The sequence below is a fragment of the Trachemys scripta genome, chromosome 4 (assembly GCF_013100865.1).
Source record: "Trachemys scripta elegans isolate TJP31775 chromosome 4, CAS_Tse_1.0, whole genome shotgun sequence".
Classification (NCBI taxonomy): domain Eukaryota; kingdom Metazoa; phylum Chordata; order Testudines; family Emydidae; genus Trachemys; species Trachemys scripta.
Genome location: NC_048301.1, coordinates 58,766,025 through 58,789,039, shown reverse-complemented (window position 1 = coordinate 58,789,039; position 23,015 = coordinate 58,766,025). Strand labels below are relative to the sequence as shown.

General features: G+C 45.5%; 1 protein-coding gene across 2 annotated transcripts in view; it reads left to right on the top strand.

The window, feature by feature from the left end:
* The first annotated feature begins 12,791 nt into the window (after positions 1-12,791).
* The window catches only part of BMF (Bcl2 modifying factor), a 29,071-nt gene continuing 18,847 nt past the window's right edge, over positions 12,792-23,015 (top strand). The window contains exons 1-3 of one of the 2 annotated variants that reach the window (XM_034769016.1): positions 12,792-12,947; positions 16,377-16,469; positions 17,900-18,063. In XM_034769016.1, coding sequence (XP_034624907.1) covers positions 16,382-16,469; positions 17,900-18,063 — 252 coding nt within the window. In that variant the 5' untranslated portion in view covers positions 12,792-12,947; positions 16,377-16,381. Of the gene's footprint in view, positions 12,948-16,376; positions 16,695-17,899; positions 18,064-23,015 lie in introns of both variants that reach the window. The other variant, XM_034769015.1, reaches the window with a different exon arrangement.

The following is a 23,015-nucleotide window of genomic DNA, read 5'->3' as shown; positions in this document are numbered from 1 at the left end:
CAACACTTTTCTAAGCGTCACAGCAGTCTACCACTGAATGATTGTTCTCCACTGATCAGAATGGAATGTTGGGACATTTTTTCCTACAAATGTCTCAGGGACGCCATCACACGTGATTCCAGATAAACCTCCATGTATAAAAATACCATCATGTACGTTAATGAGCAGAAATTACTGACAGAATGTCTACCCCAGGGGGTCCAGTTCCCAGGTAAGGAGTTTGTCTCAGTGCTATTGTGGCAGCTCTATTAGCAGAATGCAGCAAGGTCACTGGTATAACTTGCCCTCAGTTCACAAATTTCCATTTCAGACTCTCTGTCTCTGTCTTGGTTTCGGTCTATTTACTCGGAGCCATTTCTTAACAATGTCTAATTTCCTCAAGGAATCCCTCTGAGTCCATTCTCTCAGATATGCTGCCATATCTTTTTTTTAAATCACTGAAAGGCACAAATATCCTTCCTGAGCTTTATAACCATCTAGCTTGATTATAGACATGAATTTCAGTTACCATACATTTCTGCACCGCAGGGGTTCCAAAAGTCAGCCTCGGGGGATCTAAAGTGTGGCCCCTAACCACCTTCACCCACAAGATGAGGGAAAAGTAGATTGATACTGTTTTTTTACCACTGATAAGCACAATCAACAAGCTTTTTTTTTTTTATCATGGAAGATACAAGCTATGGGAATTGTGGTGCATTCATTTTTTATTTATATCACTGCACATGCAAATTAGATGCATCCCTCAGGTGTCTGGCAAGTTGCCAGTGTCTGGCCATTGGTGTCACAAAATTTGCACATCTCTAATAAATAGAAAGCTTTATGTTGTTGTTTTGTAGCAATTTCCTCCAGGTTGTCTGATTTTCTAAGGTGGGGAACTAGGCTTAATTAAATTAGGATTGAGTCCTTTATTGAAAATAAAAGGAACCAGTCCTTTCTCTTTCTCACTTGATAAGGATACACAACCCAAGCAGAGGTGCCTTAATCCCTCTGTAATTAGGAGCAGGATCAACCCTTCATCAGGCAAATAAAAGACTATGGAATGGACTTTGGAACAGGAGCCATAAAGAAATGTATCAGTGTTTCTTGGAGAGAGTGCACATTATTAGCACATAGATCTAGCGATGCCACTTGTAAATAGCCTCTCAAAATCACTGAGAGTCTGGAGTGTTAAACTAAAGAGGATCACAAGGCCCAGTCAGGGGGAATGTTATATTAAGATCTCACAGTAACTTGCCTCACCTTTCTGGTAATCGGTTCCCAATCTAACCCGTCTCCTGAGTTTAGGTTACAAACCTCAATAACTCCGTGGCAGTCTTGACAGCAATTAACATTACTCAGCAGCCAGCTGGGTTTTAAAATCTCCCTTCCAAGTGATCTTGTTACCTAGGTTTTAAAGACAGCATGACATGGTCATTTTGTATCTAGGGACCTGATCCTGCACTTTTGAAATCAATAGGAGTTTTACTATTGACTTCCATGGAAGCAGGAGCAGACCCCCAGGAAAGCAATCCTACAAGCAAGTAACACAATAGTAAACTGCTGACTGTTTCCCAAATCCCAAAGTGTTTTCCTACCTGGTTTTGATATTGTTATGGGAAGCAGAGGATGGGGGGGATGGTTTGCCCAAAGGTAACTTCTGAGAGCTTTTCCTCCACAATTAACCCCACTTTTTCTTCCTGATTATTTATTTTTGCATATTATGCACATGTATCACAACAGTGTATTTCAGTGTTTCTCTTACCCTACTATTGGAGCACGCAGACTTCAAAAGCCTATGGGAGTCTCCTAAGTCATTTAAAACAAACAAACAATGGTTTTGTTTGAAAATAACTAGCTGCTGTTGGACTCTCACATCACTTTCAAACCCAGCCAACAAATTCCCAGCTCATCTGTTATAAAGGCTGTCAGAGTCAGAACCACTGCCATGGAAGTGGCGGGCAGTGCAGGGTCCTAGAACAATGGGGTTTGAATAGTAAGATGGAATGAATGTAAAAATGAAAACATGATTTTTGGAAAAAAATGTTTCTCTGTGGTGTCTCTTCTTGCACCCTGTTCCCCTAAAATGTATTGCTTTACACACGTTAGAGATGGGAAAGACTTACTACTTCTAGTGACTCCATTCTCCACTTAACCAACACAGGATTGTTCCCTACAGCAGTGGTTCTCAACCTTTTGGGGCTCAGGACCCATTTGTAAATGTTTATGGCCTATCGCAACCCAGTAAATAGTCTAGGGATGGAGGCCTGGGGTGGTTTCGATCGAATCCCGCCCCCCGGAGGGGGATGGGATTGGGTCCTGCACTCTACTCACCCCACAATAGCGGCTCCTGTACTGTGGGGCTGGCTGGGCTTGGCTCTCCGCTCCAGGCATTGCAACCTCCAGGGTTGCTGCGCCACTCAGGTTTGGCCCCACGTCCCTCACTAGACCAAATCTGTGTGAGTGGAGTTGTGACTGGCTCATGGGATTGCAGTGCCACTCACTCAGATTTGGCCTACCTGGACTCTCATCATCATGACTTGAGTGGTGCTGGGACCCCAGAGGTTGCAGTGCCTGGAGCAGGAAGACAAGATCAGCCAGTCCCATGGGACCGGAGCCACAGGAACTGCCACGTGACCCTTTGAAACATTCTGGTGACCCAATTGTAACGGGTTGGATCACAGAAACCCCCTTGGGAGCTGCCACCCGATGTGCAAAGACTACCTCTGCTTCTGTTTTCCCTGCCAGCTCAGGACTCCAGCACCCTGTCTTGCTGAGCCAGACACTCCCGTCTGGCTCCAGACACAGACCCAGGGTCTGAATCACTTGTCCCAAAGCTGCAAGTTTACCTGAAAACAGCTCGCAGTAGCGTGCTTGTCTTTAGCACTCAGATGCCCAACTCCCAATGGGGTCTAAACCCAAATAAATCCGTTTTACCCTGCATAAAACTTATGCAGGGCAAACTCATAAATTGTTCGCCCTCTATAACACTGATAGAGAGATATGCACAGTTGTTTGCTCCCCCAGGTATTAATACATACTCTGAGTAAATTACTAAATAAAAAGTGATTTTATTAAATACAGACAGTAGGATTTAAGTGGTTCCGAGTAGTAACAGACAGAACAAAGTAAGTCACCAAGCAAAATAAAATAAAATGCGCAAATCTATGCCTAATCAAACTAAATACAGATAATCTCACCCTCAGAAATGCTTCAGTAAGTTTTTCTCAGACTGGACACCTTCCAGGCCTGGGCACAATTCTTTCCCCTGGTACAGCTCTTGTTGCAGCTCAGGTGGTAGCTAGGGGATTCTTCATGATGGCTTCTCTCCTTCTCTGTTCTCTTCCCCCCTTTATATATCTTTTGCATAAGGCGGGAACTCTTTGTCTCTCTGGGTTTCCACCCACCCTCATTGGAAAAGCACCAGGTTAAAGATGGATTCCAGTTCAGGTGACATGATCACATGTCACTGCAAGACTTCATTACTCACTTGCCAGCACACACATATACAGGAAGACTCACAGGTAAATACGGCCATCTGCAGACAATGGGAGTCATCAAGATTCCAAACCATCATTAATGGTCCACACTTTACACAATTACAATAGGCCCTCAGAGTTACATTTTATATTTCTAGTTTTAGATACAAGAGTGGTACATTTATACAAATCAGATGATCATACTCAGTAGATTATAAGCTTTGGAATGATACCTTACAAGAGACCTTTTGCATGAGGCATATCCCAGTTACTTACATTCACTTATTACCGTATTTTCTCTAAAACTATCTCAGTTACATTATATTGACTTATTATCAAGTTTTTTATAAAACCATATAGACTGCACAACGTCACACCAATTTTGGGTCCTGACCCATGGGTTGAGAAACCCTGCTCTAGAGAATATTCTTGAGTTGTCCAGTCTAGTTGGGAGGCAACATGGTCTAGTTGAAAGGGCACCAAACTAATTGTCAGGAGATCTGCGTTCTCTTCTCAACTCTGCAGCTGACCTGCCATCCTTTGGGTATGTCTACACTAGGGGATTACTCTGAATTTACAGAATTCGATTTTTGGCAACCGATTGTATAAAGTCGAGTGCATGCGGCCACACTAAGCACATTAATTCAGCAGTGTGCGTCCATGTACCGTGGCTAGCATCGACTTCCGGAGCATTGCACTGTGGTAGCTATCCCATAATTCCCGCAGTCTCCCCTGCCCATTGGAATTCTGGGTTGAGATCCCAATGCCTGATGGGGCAAAAAACATTGTCGCTGGTGGTTCTGGGTACAGCCTCACCCCTCCCTCCATGAAAGCAACGGCAGACAACCGTTTCGCGCCTTTTTTCCTGGGTGAACTGTGCAGACGCCATACCACGGCAAGCATGGAGCCCACTCAGCTCAAGACAGCAGTCATGAACATTGTAAACACCTTGTGCATTATCGTGCAATTTATGCTGAACCAGGACCTGAAAAACCAGGTGAGGAGGAGGTGGCTACGGCAGCGTGGCAACAAGAGCGATGAGGACATGGACATGGACACAGAATTCTCTCAAACTGCGGGCCCCGGCGCTTTGGAGATCATGCTGTTAATAGGGCAGGTTCATGCCGTGGAACGCCGATTCTAGGCCCGGGAAACAAGCAGACTGGTGGGACCGCATAGTGTTGCAGGTGTGGGATGATTCCCAGTGGCTGCGAAACTTTCGCATGCATAAGGGCACTTTCATGGAACTTTGTGACTTGCTTTCCCCTGCTCTGAAGCGCCAGAATACCAAGGTGAGAGCAGCCCTCACAGTTGAGAAGTGAGTGGCGATAGCCCTGTGAAAGCTTGCAATGCCAGACCGCTATGGGTCAGTCGGGACTCAATTTGGAGTGGGCAAATCTACTGTGGGGGCTGCTGTGATGCATGTAGCCAAAGCAATCACTGAGCTGCTGCTACCAAAGGTAGTGACTCTGGGAAATGTGCAGGTCATAGTGGATGGCTTTGCTGCAATGGGATTCCCTAACTGTGGTGGGGCGATAGATGGAACCCATATCCCTATCTTGGCACCGGACCACCATGGTAGCCACTACATAAACCACAAGGGGTACTTTTCAATGGTGCTGTGAGCACTGGTGGATCACAAGGGACGTTTCACCAACATCAATGTGGGATGGCCGAGAAGGGTTCATGACACTCGTGTCTTCAGGAACACTAATCTGTTTAAACGGCTGCAGCAAGGGATTTACTTCCCAGACCAGAAAATAACCGTTGGGGATGTTGAAATGCCAATAGTTATCCTTGGGGACCCAGCCTACCCCTTAATGCCATGGCTCATGAAGCCATACACAGGCAGCCTGGACAGTAGTCAGGAGCTGTTCAGCTACAGGCTGAGCAAGTGCAGAATGGTGGTAGAATGTGCTTTTGGATGTTTAAAGAGTCGCTGGTGCAACTTACTGCTTGATGTGTGCTCCACAATCTCTGTGAGAGTAAGGGGGAGACCTTTATGGCGAGGTGGGAGGCTGAGGCAAATTGCCTGGCCGCTGACTATGCACAGCCAGACACCAGGGCGATTAGAAGAGCACACCAAGAAGCGCTACGCATCAGAGAAACTTTGAAAATCAGTTTAATGACTGGCCAGGCTACGGTGTGAAAGTTCTGTTTGTTTCTCCTTGATGAAAACCCGCCCCCTTGATTGACTCATTCCCTGTAAGCAACCCACCCTCCTCCTTTGATCACAGCTTGCTTTCAAAGGAAATAAAGTCACTATCATTTAAAAATCATGTATTATTTATTAATTGATTATAAAAAGAGGGAAAGAACTGACAAGGTAGCCCGGGTGGGGTTTGGGAGTAGGGAAGGAAAAGGCCACTTCAAAAGTTCAAAATAATGACAGCCTTTTGCTTGGGCTGTCCACTGGGGTGGAGTGGCAGGGTGCACGGGGCTTCCCCCTCACCCCCCCCCCACATTCTTATACATCTGGGTGAGGAGGCTATGGAACTTGGGGGAAGAGGGCAGTTATACAGAGGCTGCAGCGGCACTCAACAGGATCCTGTTGCCGTTCCTGAAGCTCCACCAGACACCGGAGCATGTCCATTTGATCCCGCAGTAGCCCCAGCGTTGCATCCTGCCTCCTCTGATCTTCCTGCCGCCACCTCTCATCTCAAGCATCCCTCCTCTCTTCACGTTCATCCCTCCTGTCCTCACGTTCACTGGCATCTTTCCTGTACTTTGATACCGTGTCCTTCCTCTCATTCAGATGAGCTCTTTCATTGCGGTTCGATTGCATGATTTCCGAGAACATTTCGTCTTGTGTGCGTTTTTTTCGCCGTCTTATCTGAGATAGCCTTCGGGACGGAGGAGGGAGGCTTGAAAAATTTGCAACTACGGGAAGGAGGGAAAAAAGGGAGAGAAGTATTTAAAAAGATACATTTTACAGAACAATGCTTATACTCGTTCACGGTGAACAACTCTATTCACATTACATAGCACATGTGATTTCAATACAAGGTCGCATTTTGCATCTTATATTGAGTACCTGCGGTTTTGGTGTTAGAGATCACAGACGCAGGGCCGGGCAACAGAATTCGGCTTGCATGCAGCCATGGTAAGCCATTGTCTTTCAGCTTCTGCAACCTTCATTAAAGCAGCGCCCTCCTTTCCCATACCAAGCAAAGCCTGTTGAGTGCTGCGGTTTTCCTGTTAACATGCAGCAGCAGAAACCAAACTAACCCCCACCCCCATCCAATTCTGTGGGATGATCGCTTTACCCCTCCCTCCACTGCGTGGCTGGTATGAGGGAAGATCCCTGCTAGCCAAATGCGAAAAGCTAAGCGCCAATGCTCCTCCCCCCACTTGGCTAACTGCAGAGAAGGATTTCTTTTCAGCCACAGGCAAACAGCCCAGTAGGAACGGCCACCTCTGTCCCCTTAATTAAATTCCCGTATTTCTACCAGGTTACCATGAACGATATCACTCTCCTGAGGATAACACAGCAAGATAAATAACGGATGTTGCTTGAATGCCAGCAAACACTGGAACCATACGCTGCCAGGCTTTGTCATGCAATGATACCAGATTACTTGCTACTAGCATGGCATGGTCAAGAGTCCTACCATGGAGGACGGAATAAGGCTGCACTGCCCAAAAACCTTCTGCAAAGAATTTTGGAGTACCTCCAGGAGAGCTTCATGGAGATGTCCCTGGAGGATTTCCGCTCCATCCCCAGACACGTTAACAGACTTTTCCAGTAGCTGTACTGGCCGCGAATGCATTCCAAGTCCTCAGGGCAAATTAATCATTAAAAAATGCTTGCTTTTAAACCATATTTTATATTTACAAAGGTACACTCACCAGAGGTCCCTTCCATGGCTTCATTGTCTGGGATACTGCCTTGGGAGGGTTGGGAGGGTACTTCAGTCAGGCTGAGAAAAATATCCTGGCTGTTGGGGAGAACAGAGTGCTGTGTGCTCTCCGCAAGCTTGTCCTCCTCCTCCTCCTCCTCATCTTCCCAGTCCGCAGAATTCTCAGGCATGGCTGAGAGTACCCCCTCCTCGGAATCCACTGTCAGGGGTGGGGTAGTGGTGGCGGCCCCCCCTAGAATTGCATGCAGCTCAGCGTAGAAGCAGCATGTCTGTGGCTCTGCACCGGACCTTCCGTTTGCTTCTTTGGTTTTCTGGTAGGCTTGTCTGAGCTCCTTAACTTTCACATGGCACTGATCTGAGTCCCTATTGTGGCCTCTCGCCATCATGCCCTTGGAGATTTTTTCAAATGTTTTGACATTTCGTCTTTTGGAACGTAGTTCTGCTAGCACGGAATCCTCTCAACATATAGCGATCAGATCTAGTACCTCCCGTACGGTCCATGCTGGTGCTCTTTTTCGATTCTTGGACTGCATGGTTACCTGTGCCGATGAGCTCTGAGTGGTCACCTGTGCTCTCCATGCTGGGCAAACAGGAAATGAAATTCAAAACTTCGCGGGGCTTTTCCTGTCTACCTGGCCAGTGCATCCGAGTTCAGATTGCTGTCCAGAGCGGTCACAATGGTGCACTGTGGGATAGCTCCCGGAGGCCAATACCGTCTAATTTTGACCACACTAACACTAATTTGAACCGGCAATGTCGATTTCAGCGCTACTCCCTTCGTTGGAGAGGAGTACAGAAATCGATTTTAAGAGCCCTTTATGTCGAAGTAAATGGCTTTGTTGTGTGGACGGGTGCAGGGTTAATTCGATTTAACGCTGCTAAATTCAACCTAAACTCATAGTGTGGACCAGGCCTTTGTCTGTCTTCTCTGTTTAGACTGGTTTCAGAGTAACATATATGTTCCATTCTATATGCATCCGAAGAAGTGGGCTGTAGTCCACGAAAGCTTATGCTCTAATAAATTTGTTAGTCTCTAAGGTGCCACAAGTACTCCTGTTCTTCTTTCTGTTTAGACTGAAAGCTTTTCAGGGCAGGAGCTGTCTGTTACTACGTGTCTATACAGCACCTGGAACAATGGGGCCCTGTTCTTGGTTGAGGCCTCTAAGTGCAATACAAATAATAATAATAATAGCTTTTAATGACTCAGATAGTAGGGCTTCCACCACTTCCTTTGGGAGATTATTCAACACTCTAAGAGATCTCATTCTTAAGAATTTTCTTCCTGATGTTCAAGCAAGATCTGGCTTTGATTAAATTTTATGTCACTGTTTTTGGGAGGGGGAATTGGGGGGAGTTGGAGGATTTCCCCCCCAGTATTCTTAAAGCACAGTAATACTATTTCTTGTGTGTGTGTGTGTGTGTGTGTGTGTGTGTGTGTAACTCTTGTAGTTTGGTTGTAAGAAATTTCTATTAAAAATAAACAGGGGGAAAAAACAAAACCCCCAAATAACTTGCTGCATGATGAACACTTCTTAAGGAATTCCCAGACTTCTCCAATAGGTGAAGAACAGGGCTTCAGCCTCATCTCTCCCTCCCTCCCCCACAAAATGTACAGATGGCATGCAGGCTTTTCAGTATAACTGCAAAATGTGGCAGGTCTGATTCTGATCTCACATCAGTTTTACACTGTAAACAGCAAGATGAGGCCTGGCATGTATTATTCGCTTACATCTTATGAAAGTTTATTGACTTTGGGGGAGTCCCCCTTTCTGAGTGGGTAGACTGGCTAGGATGAGCATGATGAGAGAGAAAGGAAGTGGAGCCCTCTACACACTGACCAGAGAGCCCAGCAGTTACATTTTGTACTATGCAGTGTATTTGGAGAGTCAAGTGCTGATTCTGAGCTCAGTCCCATGCTCCCAGATCAAGCAGGTAGTGGGAATGATGCAGAGCTGACATGCTCAGTTTTGGAGGGAGGCAGATGAAGTGTTTCTCACTGATAGCATAGAAGCCCCCTATTAACTGATATGGGTGGAGGCAGCAGTTCTCTGCAGCAAGCCCTAAGGCTGATTTCTCCATTGCCCTCTAGCCTCTAGAAAATACCCTCAGCATAGAAGGCCACACAGGTCAGCATACAGGGTAGGTTGGAGGTTGGCCAAGAGGAAACAGCTGTGGCCAAAGCATTGCCTGCACGCCAGCTATTATTCGAGGGAGCCCTCATCTACACTGGGAGCAAGGCAGGTCCCCAGATGGGCCCAGAATAAATGGAATGCAATGGTAGTTTGAAGCCACCTTTCCCCTGAACTTTGCTATGCTGAGCTGAGTGCAGAAATGGAGTACCAGAGAATTAGTCCCTAATTCCTATCCTTGGCTAGAAAACTCTGCTAAAAGGATGGATTGATTCATACCTACTGCAGATAGTGTTGTATCCTGGTACAAAGGAGGTCAAAGGTCCCAAAGGAAAAGCACCACATATCAGAAGGCCTTTAATCACCTCCTCCAAAAACCTGAACACTGTTCTTAACTGGAGGTTTAGAATTTTCCACAGGAAGTTTTTGCTTCCAAAAGTAAGTAAAAGGGCAAAAGCACTCCAGGTGTAATGTGGAGTTGGGGAGATCTCAGTGGCAATCCATTCCTTTATGACCTGGGCCTGTGTGACGTTGAGTTCAAATGGAGTTGTGAATGCTCAACATTTCTGAAAATCAGGCTTCAGGTATGTCAAGTTGGATACCCAAAAGCTGAGATATGTCAAGTAGGGTGACCATACATCCCGTTTTGGCCAGGACAGTCCCTTTTTTAAGCCCTGTCCCAGCTGTTCTGACTTTTTTGGCAAAAGTGGGCATTTGTCCCCTTTGCTCTTGGCAACTTGTTCAGTTGGCAAGAGCAAATGGGACAAATGCCCACATTTGTCAAAAAAGTGGGATGTTGTGCAAAGGAATGTGCGGGGGCCGATCAGCAGTGCCAGCCTGGCGCAGGGTGGGAGGCAGAGCTGGCATGACCAGTGACAGCATTGTGGGGGGGGGGGGAAAGGGGGGGGGAGAGGTGGGCAGGGACAAGCAGTTCGGGCCAGCCCCACGGCGGGGGAGGAGGAGGGGAGAACTTGGGTCAGCCCTATGTGGTGTCCTGTTTTCCCTTTGGGAAATATGGACACCCTATACCTCAAACCACTATCCACTTTTAAAAATATTGGCTTGACTTTTTGGTGCCTTGGTTTCCCCATCTGTAAAAATGGGAATAATATTTATTAGAGCTTTTGAGCGATTAAAAAAATTAATCACGATTAATCGTGCTATTAATCGCACTGTTAAACAATAATAGAATACTATTTAAATATTTGTGGATGTTTTCTACATTTTCAAATATATTGATTTCAGTTACAACACAGAATACAAAGTGTACAGTGCTCACTTTATATTTATTTTTTATTATAAATATTTGCATTGTAAAAACACAAAAGAAATAGTATTTTTCAATTAACCTATTACAAATACCATAGTGCAATCTCTTTATCATGAAAGTTGAACTTACAAATGTAGACTTATGTAAAAAAAAAAAACTGCATTCAAATATAAAACAATGTAAAATTTTAGAGCCTGCAACTCCTACTTCTTGTTCAGCCAATTGCTCAGACAAATAAGTTTGTTTACATTTGCAGAAGATAATGCTGCCCACTTCTTGTTTACAACTGTCATCTGAAAGTGAGAACAGGCATTTGCATGACACTGTTGTAGCTGACGTTGCAAGATATTTACAGGCCATATGTGCTAAAGATTCATATGTCCCTTCATGCTTCAACCACCATTCCAGGGGACATACATCCATGCTGATGATGGGTTTTGCTTGATAATAATCCAAAGCAATGCAGACCAATGCATGTTCATTTTCATTATCTGAGTCAGATGGTTGATTTTCTTTTATGGTGGTTCAGATTCTGTAGTTTCCGCATCTGAGTGTTGCCCTTTTAAGATTTCTGAAAACATGCTCCACACCTTGTCCCTCTCAGATTTTGGAAGGCACTTCAGATTCTGAAACCTTGGGTCAAGTGCTGTAGCGATCTTTAGAAATCTCACATTGGTACCTTCTTTGCGTTTTGTGAAATCTGCAGTGAAAGTGTTCTTAAAATGAACAACATGTGCTGGGTCATCATCTGAGACTGCTATAACATGAAATATATGGCAGAATGCAGGTAAAACATAGCAGGGGACATACAATTCTCCCCCAAAGAGTTCAGTCACAAATGTAATTAACACCTTTTTTTTAAATGAGAGAATCATCAGCATGAAAGTATGTCCTCTGGAATGGTGGCCGAAGCATGAAGGGGCATATGAATGTTTAGCATATCTGGCATGTAAATACTTTGCAGTGCTGACTACAAAAGTGCCATGCAAATGCCTGTTCTCACTTTCTGGTAACATTGTAAATAAGAAAAGGGCAGCATTATATACTGTAAATGTAAACATGCTTGTTTGTCTTAGCGATTGGCTGAACAAGAAGTAGGATTGAGTGGACTTGTAAGCTCTGAAGTTTTACATTGCTTTGTTTTTGAGTGCAGTTATGTAACAAACAAAATCTACATTTGTAAACTGCACTTTCACAACAAAGAGATTGCACTTCAGTACTTGTATGAGGTGAAAAATATTATTTCTTTTGTTTATCATTTTACTGTGCAAATATTTGTAATAAAAATAATAGACACTGATTTCAATTACAACACAGAATACAATATATATGAAAATGTGGAAAAACATCCAAAATTTCAATTGGTATTCTATTGTTTAACAGTGCAATTAAAACTGTGATTAATTTTTTATTGCGATTAATTTTTTTTAGTTAATCGCGTGAGTTAACTGCGATTAATCAACAGCCCTAATGTTTATGCCTCTTTCCATAGTGCTTTGACATCCGTGGATGACTGCAAGGTATTACCATTGTTGTAGCAACCCTCCCAGCTGGATGTCATCCCCTAATCTTATAAATTAACTCTCTGCTCCATTAGCCAAGTCATTAATGAAAAATAACGAGTAGTACCTGACCTAGGACTGACCCTTGTGGGGCCCCGCTAGATACACCCTCCCAGTTCGATAAGGATGGTCTTTCAACCACTTGTGCACCCCACTTTATAGTAGTTTTAGCTGGCCCACGTTTACCTGCTTTGCTTATGAACCCATCATGAAGGACTGTGTCAAAGCCCTTATCATAAGCCTTCCTTGCCCTGCATCCTTCGGGCTAGCTGTAGCGTAACACCAGACGGCCGGCCAAGCCGGAGCCTCCCTTCACCAGCCCCGCTGTGCATTGTGCGCTTTATGAGGGGCTGGGGATTTGCCCTCCCTCCCTTACTCTGGTTTACTTGGAAGGCTGCACATTAGCGTCTGTCCCTGCTGCTGCGGCAGCGCTGGGGGCGTGGGCGGCTCTTTCCGTATTGGCTGTACGTCAGTGGGGGCGGGGCTACTATCAGCTGTTTGGGGGATGCCAGGAAGCAAGTGTATTTTGGAAACAATGCGGCGCGGCGGCGCCTGAGGCTGCAGCTTGGGGACTCCTCGCTCTGCCGGGGCTCGGCGCCCGCGTCGCCCCACCTCCGTCCGCCCGGCGGCGCCCTGCCCTGCCTTGCCTTACCTCGCCTCCTCTGCCGCAGGTAAGTGCCCGCCGGGCGGGGGGCTCCTGCCTGCCGCCTCCCCGCTGCGGGCATGGAGCGGAGCGCGCCCCAGCTCTGCCGCGGGAGGCGCTCCCGGGCGGGCCAGTCAGGAGGCCCCTTTGCACCCCGTGCTCCCCGGCTTCTGCCCTCCCCGGGGGGCAGAGACCCCGCACGCTCATGGCAGTGGCTCCGGAGCTGCTGCTGCAGGGGGGGCTCAGTCCCGGCGGGCACTGACCTAGCAGCCCGCCCCTGCTCCAGGCGGGGTTGGCTGGAAGGGGGCCGTGGATCAGGAGCCTTAGGGCGGTGGGGAGAGAGCGAGCCTGTGGCAGCTTCTGTCTCTGGTGTCTCTTGGCTGGGCTCGGGGCCGAAATCGAGCCATCCAGGTTGCAGCCGCTTGTGCCATAGGGCCAGGAGTCAAGTAAGGACTGAGAAGGGTCGGGACCTGCACTTAGACCCATGGAGTTTGCAGTTACCCGCCTAGAGCGGGGCCGGGTGCCTCCCGTTCTCCCCGGTCTTGGTCCTGGAGTGGAGACCCCGACCCTCATCATCTCAGCATGGAGAAATCCGCTCCGCTGGTACCGTTTAGTTCTAGTTCATTATGCTAAGTGACCCTCTCCCCTATCCAGGAAATGGCTTCCCCTGTTGATATCAGGGAGATGTTTATATTGTCTCCAATTGAGCCTGGGTGACATCTGTTTCGCTCTGTTCTGTGAGCTCATGAACCCCAAACTAGTGAGGGGGGAATCTTCTCGCCTGTTACTCTCTGACTATAAACTGGTAACTGGCAGATTGCCGGGAAATAACGGGAAAAGATATTTATCATAAAATCATATATCTCTACAGCAGTTCATCCCCTGCCTGAAAGGGCTCCCCACATCTTACCGTTGTTTTATATCCTTTCATTGTACTGTCTCTGTAGCTGAATTCTAGTCCGGTAAAATAAGCCCCTCCTTCCACCAGAAAAATATTTGCAGTGTCCTCCGTTAGCCCTACTCACCATGGTATCTGATTTACTTAAAATAAATAAAACTCCTCTTCTGTTGAGTTTCCTCAACTTGATGTGATCACTTCCTTATAGTTAGATTCATGCAAGTAGCTGTTGAAAAATACTTGTGCCTCTTTGGCAGTGAGCTAATTCAGTGTATTGCTCACAAAGCAATTATTCGGGCACTTGCCAAAGGCAGAGACTTTAAAAATTGGTGATTTGCATAAATGTTGATGATGATAAAGAAACAAGTTAGTGCTAGCATTATTCCAAAGCATACTGCTTTTTGGAAACAGTTACCTGAAGTGCCTGTATAAGATAGTGCCTTGTACGTACAATGCTGAGTACACTTGTGATGCTAGAAATTATGGTCATTTCCAATAGCCCAGATAATGTGTTTCCACTATTGAATCTATTCTGGGGTTTAAAGTTTCTGTTTTAAATCCTGTTGGCCTCAAACATTGTATTTAAGTCCTCTGCACAGGTATAACTTTGCAGTACGTAAGCCCACAAAGGGAAGGAAATGAAGGAAAGGAATATGGTAGTCCTAAACTTAGACCAGCCAACTTTGTTTTGGGAAGCAGGCAGAGGCATGTGTATGTTGAACCCTCCCTCTGTTTTTCCTGTCTGCTCATCTTGAGAGTAGCCTCTGATACTGTAATGTATAAGAATTCCACTGTCAGTGTGCTCAGGCTTTCTCAGATAGCAGGTTTTCTTGTTTCCTCAAGAGAATGTGGTAGGCAGATTGAAGGTATGATACTCCCTGCATTTGTGCTCCCACAGTCATAAACAACTCTAGCAAACTCTGATTTGTTTGATGCATCTTCCTTTGAGAAACTCTATTTTCCTTCTTGTTTTTGAAGGAGCTAGCAAACTTTATTTTGGAGTCATGAAGAAATTAAGTGGCTCTTAGGGTAGGTGATGCTCTGGACTTGTCAAACGTCTTGTTCTTCCCCTCAGAAAAAAGCATGATCCCACCTTGGCCCACCAGGATAGGATGTGGACTAAGATTTCTGACTGTTCTGAAGCCCCTTTTGTTAAATGTTTGGTCTACCTGGTAAACTTCCTGGCTTTGGGGTTTGTCATGTTTAGCTTTTTGTACCAAATGTAGCTCTAGCTATACATTTTAATGCTATTTGCAGTTGTAACCTCTTTTTGAGAGTGGAAAACCTTATTCCTTGCCATCTCTGTATCTTCTTTAGGACAATGGTGTCCTGAGTTCATATTTACATGGGAGGAGGTACATGTGGAGAACTGTGAGGGAAGTACTGGATAGATCATGCTAACAGTTGTCTTTTTATTTCCTTCAAGCCTAGGATTCCTATTACTAGTCTGCCAGCCTGTTAACTTTTGGTCAAAACCAGAGCAAAGGAGAGTGAAGAGTTGAATTTCACTTCCTTGTTGAAAACTGGGTGAAAATCCTGGGCATGGATCTCTTAGGAGACTGTCTTCAAATGGGGTCAGATGCACAGATAACAGGAAGGGATTGCTGGATTCATTGGCCAGGCTGCTTCTCCCTATCCTGTGTTAGCAGGAGCTCTAAAAGAGTGCTTTTCATTTTCCCACCCTCTTTTGCCTGGTGTGAGGACATAATGGGGCTAAAGGAATATACACCTTTACCCTGATATAACACGAATTCAAATATAACACGGTAAAGCAGCGCTCCGGGGGGTTGGAGGCTGCACACTCCGGTGGATCAAAACAAGTTCGATATAACATATCTTACTGCGTTATAGGTGAAACTTTTTTGGCTCCCGAGGACAGTGTTACATCGGGGTAGAAGTGTACTTTGATGTGTATAAAAGCCCTGCTTGAGATACGGACATGAGCAAACGCTAACTTCTGTAATTCTAGGGTGAACTAAAGGAAGGGTGTTTTGGGTAGATTCTGTAGTAGTGAGGGGTACGTGGGGGTGGTGGGGCTGTATGAGTTTTGGGCATTTGGTTGGTTTGCAGGGCAGGGAATGAAGTAACCGGGGGTTATGGCGTGTTTGGCAGAAAGCAGTTTTGACAAGTCTTATGGTTTGATGGCAAGTCTCTTCAGAGCCTTTGGGTTACACCAAATAGTAAATCAGAAGGCATATATATATGTGGGGGGGTGGCTATGCAGGTTGGATTTGCTTTTTAAAACGATGTCCCTCTGTCTCGCCATGACTATTCTTTTAGGGGGGGGGGGAGAGAGGGGTGGTCTTTAAGACTTCGAACCATAGGTGGAGCCTTTTTAGCTTGCAGAGCTGTCTGTTCAAGGGCTGCAGAACTTGACCACAAGATCTTAATCATCAGCTTATTTCTGATCTTTTCAGGCCATGTAGACTGGTTTTAGGAGGAAAGAGCTTGGGGAAGTAGGGAGAACTGTGTCTTCCTGAATGGAATTGGATGGGGAGTTATTCTGGACTGCACTCTAGTTGTATCTTAGCCATTTTCTCAAGTGTTCATTTGTTGCAGGAGCAATGGATCCCCCCAGCTACCTGGAAGAGGACTATTCTAGCCTGGATGGGCTGGACGATGACGTGTTTCACTCTGACTTTGGACTCACAGGTCAGCCTGGTGAGATGACCCCTCCTGGCATTTTCACACAGAACCAATCCTACAGCTGTCTCCTGGGGAGGTTTCAACTGTTCCCACTCACACACTGCTGTGGTCCAGGTATCAGGCATGCTGAGCAGCAGGACAAGGCAACCCAAACACTCAGTCCATCCTCTTCCACTCAGGATGTCATGTTGCCATGTGGAGTCACTGAAGAGCCCCAGAGACTCTTCTATGGTAAGAGCACTCCAGCATCACTAGCTTTGCAGAAGGGAAAACTGCCCCTCTAGTGCTTCCACGCTTCTCTCCCCCCCCCCCCCCCCGCCCCGGACAAGAGAGGGTTACTTATTCTGCTGCACCTCGAAGAAAGACGAGTCTCTCTGCTTCTCACCCTTGCCTATTCACTGCAGGAGCTGTCCCTTTGCTCACTGCTTCTGCCATCCTTTAAACACCAGCTCCTTTCCCCCCCCAACTCCATTATAGGGCAGCTGAAGTTATTGCTAGACACTTACAGCAGCACTTGTCTGAGACCCTCCCACAGGCTTCAGAGGGTGATCGAGTGCTTCCCTCACCCCAGTGCACATGCTGCTGATTTGCCTGCAAAGAGTTAAACCTTCACTTTCTCCAGGCCGCCCAGATGAATCTTCTCATGTGGATGGGACGGCATGAGTATTGTCAGTGCAGAGTCGGTAAACACAGAGGTTCAAATGTTGTGGGTCTTTTGTTGGGCTCTTTGCTGATAAAAAAGTTGTCAGATAAATAACATGAACAACCAGTTTTTCAGTGATAAAGTGGTAATTGGCCTAAATTTCTATTAAAGCTGAATTGGAGACATGAATCATTCCCCACTTACTTTTTTTTTTTTTTTTAACCTGAAAAGTAACCCCCCGCCCAACTTTGAGTCAAATTCTGCCTTTGGATTCTCACATGTGGCACCTGTTATAATGAAGAGCCGTGCAAGTGTACCCCAAGGTGAAACTTGGTCCTAAATGCTGAGCAGTTGTGAATGAAGCCTGATTTGGAAGCCGCAGCAAGGGTTATGCCAGGAGATTATTGACAGAGACATAGGAAGGACATGGGTACTGCATAAGTGTAAGACTGTCATTCCAGATAAAATCCCAACGTTGACTGAACTATAAACAAGCCTGATCCATGTGTGAGAGCTTTCCCTATCTCAATGTGGTTTCTTTCTTTCAGGTCACTCGGTTATGGGAGGAACATAATACACTCTGCTGGATCAATGTAAATCTACTTAAAACTCTGAGTGAATGTTTTACTGAATACTTAGCGTGATTAGTCATTGTTTAGGCTGCAGAAACTGGACTTTAGCCTGAGTCAGAAGTTTGCAATTACACAGGTTTTCCTTCAGATGTGAGAAGGGGAACAAGGCTTTACGCTGGGAGACTGAGCCACTGAGTCTTCTCATCTCTAATGTCTTGCAGGGAATGCTGGGTACCGTTTACATGTCCCCCCAGTTGGCTTTGCATTGAATCCACACCTCCAAGAGGAGCCTCGGGAAGGTCAACGGGAAGCACGTACTGAGGTTCAGATTGCACGGAAGTTACAGTGCATTGCAGACCAGTTCCACAGGCTCCACATACAGAGGGTAGGCGCTCTTTCTGGGGGGGGAGAAGGGGATTTGGTTATCCAGGTATGGCATCCAGCAGCCTCCGGCTCAGCTGATCCTTCATCTCACATCTTTGTGTAGTCACCATCTATGCTGAATACACACTTGCACCACTCTGTTGTGGCTGGGTTCTGCATCATGAGCCAATCCTAATCATTGTCTGTCATATTTTAACTAACTTCCACGCAGCAAAAGGCAACTGTATGACACCATTCCACCCTGCCTTCTAATCTCTGAGGAGAAGAGAACTAGAAGTCCCTGATCACCCAGGGTTTAGAATTGGCATATCCAAAGTGCAGCCCAGCGCTGCCCTCCTCTTTGATGTGGAGGTAGCTAGCAGAGTGCACAGGCTCTAACATGCAGTACCTCATCATGATTTGAGCAGACTTCCACTCAGATCAAGGAGTGCTACATGCTGGGACCTGTAGCTGCTGATGCCCTCCTGTGGGCTTCAGAGGGCGAATACTTCCCTCACCCCAGTGGAGCCATTTAAAGATGGGAGCTGCTTTTGTCTTACTCAAGTTAGGTGAGGAACTTAGTTCCTGGAGAGTTGCTGGGATGGCCCTCGTTTGGGCAAAGTTTGAGTGCACTTAACTTATGGAGATGAAGGGTCCCAAAGTTTTCTTGTCATGACCCAATAGCAGAATTTTTAAGGGACTGTTCTAGAAAGATCAACTGAAGAAATGTGAAAGTTGGCTATCTGGGCTGTGGGATGTCATTCTGACATTAGAAATACCATATCACGAATTATTTTTGTGACTTGTTTGTTTATTCTCTTCCCCGCCCCCCTTTCTAAATGGCACTCTCTTGCTAGCTGTCCCTGTCTCACTGTAGCTAGCTTCTTACAGCAAAGGGAAGATTAACAATCTTTGCTGTCAGGAGTCCTGAAGGGAAGCAGTGGAACTGGTTGTAACTTGACCCTTTCCATCTGGGGAGTGTAGCTATCCAATGTCTTTGTCAGGGAAATGTGTCCAAGAATGCCCCCCTCAAAACAAATAAAAAAAAAAACACCAATAGAAAATCTTGGCCTGTTCTCTCTCCCCCAGGCAAGAAGTGTGTGCTGCTATGGCACTGAGAGAGCCATGCGACTGACTGCAGTGCAGTGCAGGACAGGCCTGGGGACTGACTGAGCCAGGAGAATAGAATTGAATCGCGTGTCAGCCAAGCATGTGGGAGAGTTAGTAAACAAAAGCATCCGCCTGCACTACCAGCTCCTGCAGCCAGCCAAGGAGGAGCTCCTGTGTCTTTGTTTGAACTGGAAGGACAGTCAGTTGAAAAGGAGGGGGAGCTGTTCAACCATTTAAAAAACAAAACCAAAAACAGGTGTGAAAAATCTCAGCCAGTGGTTCTGCGGGACTTGACACTGGGATAGGTATTGGCATTTAGAAATGCTCAGGGATTCTTTTTCTTGGGAGGGGGGTAGTACTGAGCCCTTGTGTTTGTGGTCCAAGGCACAGTTCCACACTGAGTTTTAGTGTCCTATCTGTGCCAATGCATTCTTTTCCCTACTGACCCTGCGTGGAGGACTTCCTTTGTCTGTTGGCACAATCCACAAAAACAGTCCTGTGCTCTTCTGTGCCTGCTGTTTAAAGGGCAGTCAGTGCCTAGAGACACATGAATTGGCTTATGATGGGCTGTGGTTTGTCCTTTAGGGCAGCGGAAGGGGCAATCTCTGAGAATAGGAAACTTGAGTTGCCATTTGTCTGTAAAGCTTCTATTTTGCTGTGAAACTAACCCCAAAACTGGGTGCCCCGTTTCAACAACTCAGAGTTTTGGTCACAGACCACGATTCCAGGGTTATAACAGGAAAAATTTAGAATATCATAGTCTTAGTCACCACCACACCTCCTGAACACCTGGAACAAAAAAAGGACTAGCAGCCAGTGGGACGTTCCTCCAACAGATATGAGTGTCTGGTGGATCCTGAGCTGGCAAAATAGGTGCCAGTTGCTGCACTAGTATGTAGGAAAAACGTCCAGTACTGGAGTTACTTGTCCTGTTAGCTGTTTGGCATATTTAGGCTTTTTATGCCTTAATTTGATGCAGTGATATATTTAAATAAAATAATTGCGTCTTCATCTCCAGTACAGAGTTAGAACAATGATGTAATCTTATGGAGCACTTCATAGTTTTACTCTTCAAAGTGCTTATGAAATGTGGGCTACTATAGAAAATATTTCCACATGCAGGTTCTGCTACTTAGAATTGCTATGGTCAGTCCACAGTTCTGCAGGGCCCTTTTCAAACTATGCACAAGGGACCTTTAGTTCTCTCCTCACTCTTGCGTGCCCATAGTGCCCTCCATCTGTTTAAGGCTCAATACCTTCTGGTAATCTCCCCTCTTGCCCCCCAAGGCCCCCATCATGTATCAAGAAGCCAGGAGGTGGAGCTAAAACACAACTTTCTGTGTGCGGGAGAGACGTTGGAGAACTCTCCTCTAGTTTACTGGAGGTAGATTGGACATGAATGAGAAATTTGGGATGTTGCTGTGATTGGTAGGTTGCGTGCACGCATATATGCTGTGCAGCGCTTGTGTGAGCACCTAAGTCACATAAACCTGAGTTTTACTTGCTGCGATAACACTTCAGCAATTTCCCACTGAAAAGGCACTTACTGAACAGGCTGCAATTTTGTGGGAGCCAGTTTTATTCCATTCCTCCATCATCCCTTAAATCCAACATTGGCTACTGTGCACAACTGTAAGATCATGTCACAGAAGGTAAAATTGTCTCTTTAAGAATAAAGACCTAGTAGCCCAGGACAGTTCTGGGCTTTAATCCAAGTGGAGCCACTGACTTGCTACATGTCCTCAGAAAAGTTTCTTGACCTCTTTGTGCTCCAATCAAGTCAGCTGGAAGATTGGGTTAAAAAAAGCAGAACCTCAATGAGAACCAGATGCTGAATCAGAGCTGAGCTATCGTGGGTAAATAAGTACATTACAACCAACAACAAAGCCCCCTTCAAACACATCGGAAATCCCGCAGTTGATTTAGGTGTGCTGACCATGTTCAGAAAACAATGGGACCTAGCAATAGAAATGTATTGCTACCCTATGTGGAAATTCCCCAGGTACTTTGACAAATTGTCTTGATGTAATTGTGAGGAAGCAAAGGGTGACTGGCCTGAGCATTGGCCCTGTGTATGAAATGTTTAGGACTAGATCCACACTGGTTGTGGGCAGGTCTCTGGAAATGAGCCCATTCCAGTAAAATTAAAAACAGCAAAATAAATTCTTCCTCCTGACAACTTTCCACTTGAAAGTGAAACTTGTCATGTTTCGCATATGTTTTTTCTTATACAAATTCATCAGCTGAAGCCTCCCTTGAAACATTTTGGATCATCCATCCATTAGGGAATCTGTGGTCTAAGACCCTCCAGTTTAGGCTGTCGGCACGGTACATTGTCCAAGATTTATCCATCCCTTTCTGCATCACAGTTGATCCCGTGTCTATTGATTTTTTTTTTTTTTTTTTAACTAAACATTTTAAATCAAAAATCCTAATGTCAAAACTGAAACTGTTCTGGATCATTTTCAACAAATTTCCCATTTTGGGAATTTTTTTCAAAAGTTACCAAATTCTCAAAACATTCTATTTTAACACTTTCAAAATGAAAAGGTCCATTTTTGGTTCAAAACTACTTTTTTTAGAAATATATAGTATAAAAAAGCTTGAAATGAATTTTTTTAATGTTATCAAAATCCTTCAAAATATTTTGATCTGTTTTTTTTCGGGGGGGAGGGGGGTTGTTTTGTTTTGCAAACATTGGAGACTTTGACTTTGTCTTGATTTGGGATGGGGGAAATTTTAGACATCTCAAAATTCTCTTAGGATGGGAAAACTGTTTCCTGCTCTGTTCTAATTACCAATGAAGCAGTGAGTGGAGGGTAAGAAAAGGCCTAGCTGTGGGAAAATTGAGAGTTCTACATAAGTAACTGTCGCAAAGGTTTAGCTTGGGATAAAAAGAGCCTAAGGGGGTGTCCTGGGGAACTCTGGAATAGCAATGGGATTGCAGCCTAAATATATGGTGCTTCCCCCACAGTAAAAGATTCAATGAAATAATAGTGCAGGACACCTCAAATGATGTGGGATGAATTTCAGAAAGTGGAGGAAGTAACCAGGGAACAGCCATTTTCGAGTTGATTCTGACCAGCTGAGAGGAATTGGTTACAAATCTGAAGCAGGAAGGCAGTTTGAGTAATGTGATCATGAAATGATAGAATTTATGATTCTAAAAAAAGGCAGGCGTGCGAGCTGCAGAATTAGGACAATAGACTTGAAAAAAGCAGACTTTAACGAACTCAAAGAACTTTTAAGTAAAGTCCCATGGAAAGAAAATCTAAGGGATAAAGGAGTTCTGGAGAGCTGGCAGTTTCTCAAGGAGACAATATTAAATGCACAGCTGCCAACTATTCTGATGCAAAGGAAAGATAGGAAGAAGAGAAAGAGGCCAACATGGCTCCATCAGGAGATCTTTAATTTTTCCAAAAAGTGAAAACATGGAAGAATTGCTAAGGAGGAGTACAAAAGAATAGCACAAGCATGTAGGGACAAAATCAGAAAGGTTAAGACACAAAATGAGTTACACTTAGCAAGGGACATTAAGGCCTAGTCTACAGTGGCGGGGGGAGAGGGGGCAAGATAAGTCGGTCTAAGTTATGCAACTTCAGCTATGAAAATAGCATAGCTGAAGTCGACGTACTTAGAGCTACTTACTGCAGTGTCTTCACTGTGGTAGGTCGACTACTGCCACTCCCCTGTCGACTAGGGTTACCATATTTAAAAAATAAAAAGAGGACACTCCACTCTGCCCATTCCCCGCCCCTTCCCCAAAGTCCCCACCCTAACTCCCCCTCCTCCCTCCCAGCCACGCGAAAAGGGCTGCCTGAGCGCTACCGGCTTCACGGTTTGCCGGGCAGCCTCCAGACCCTG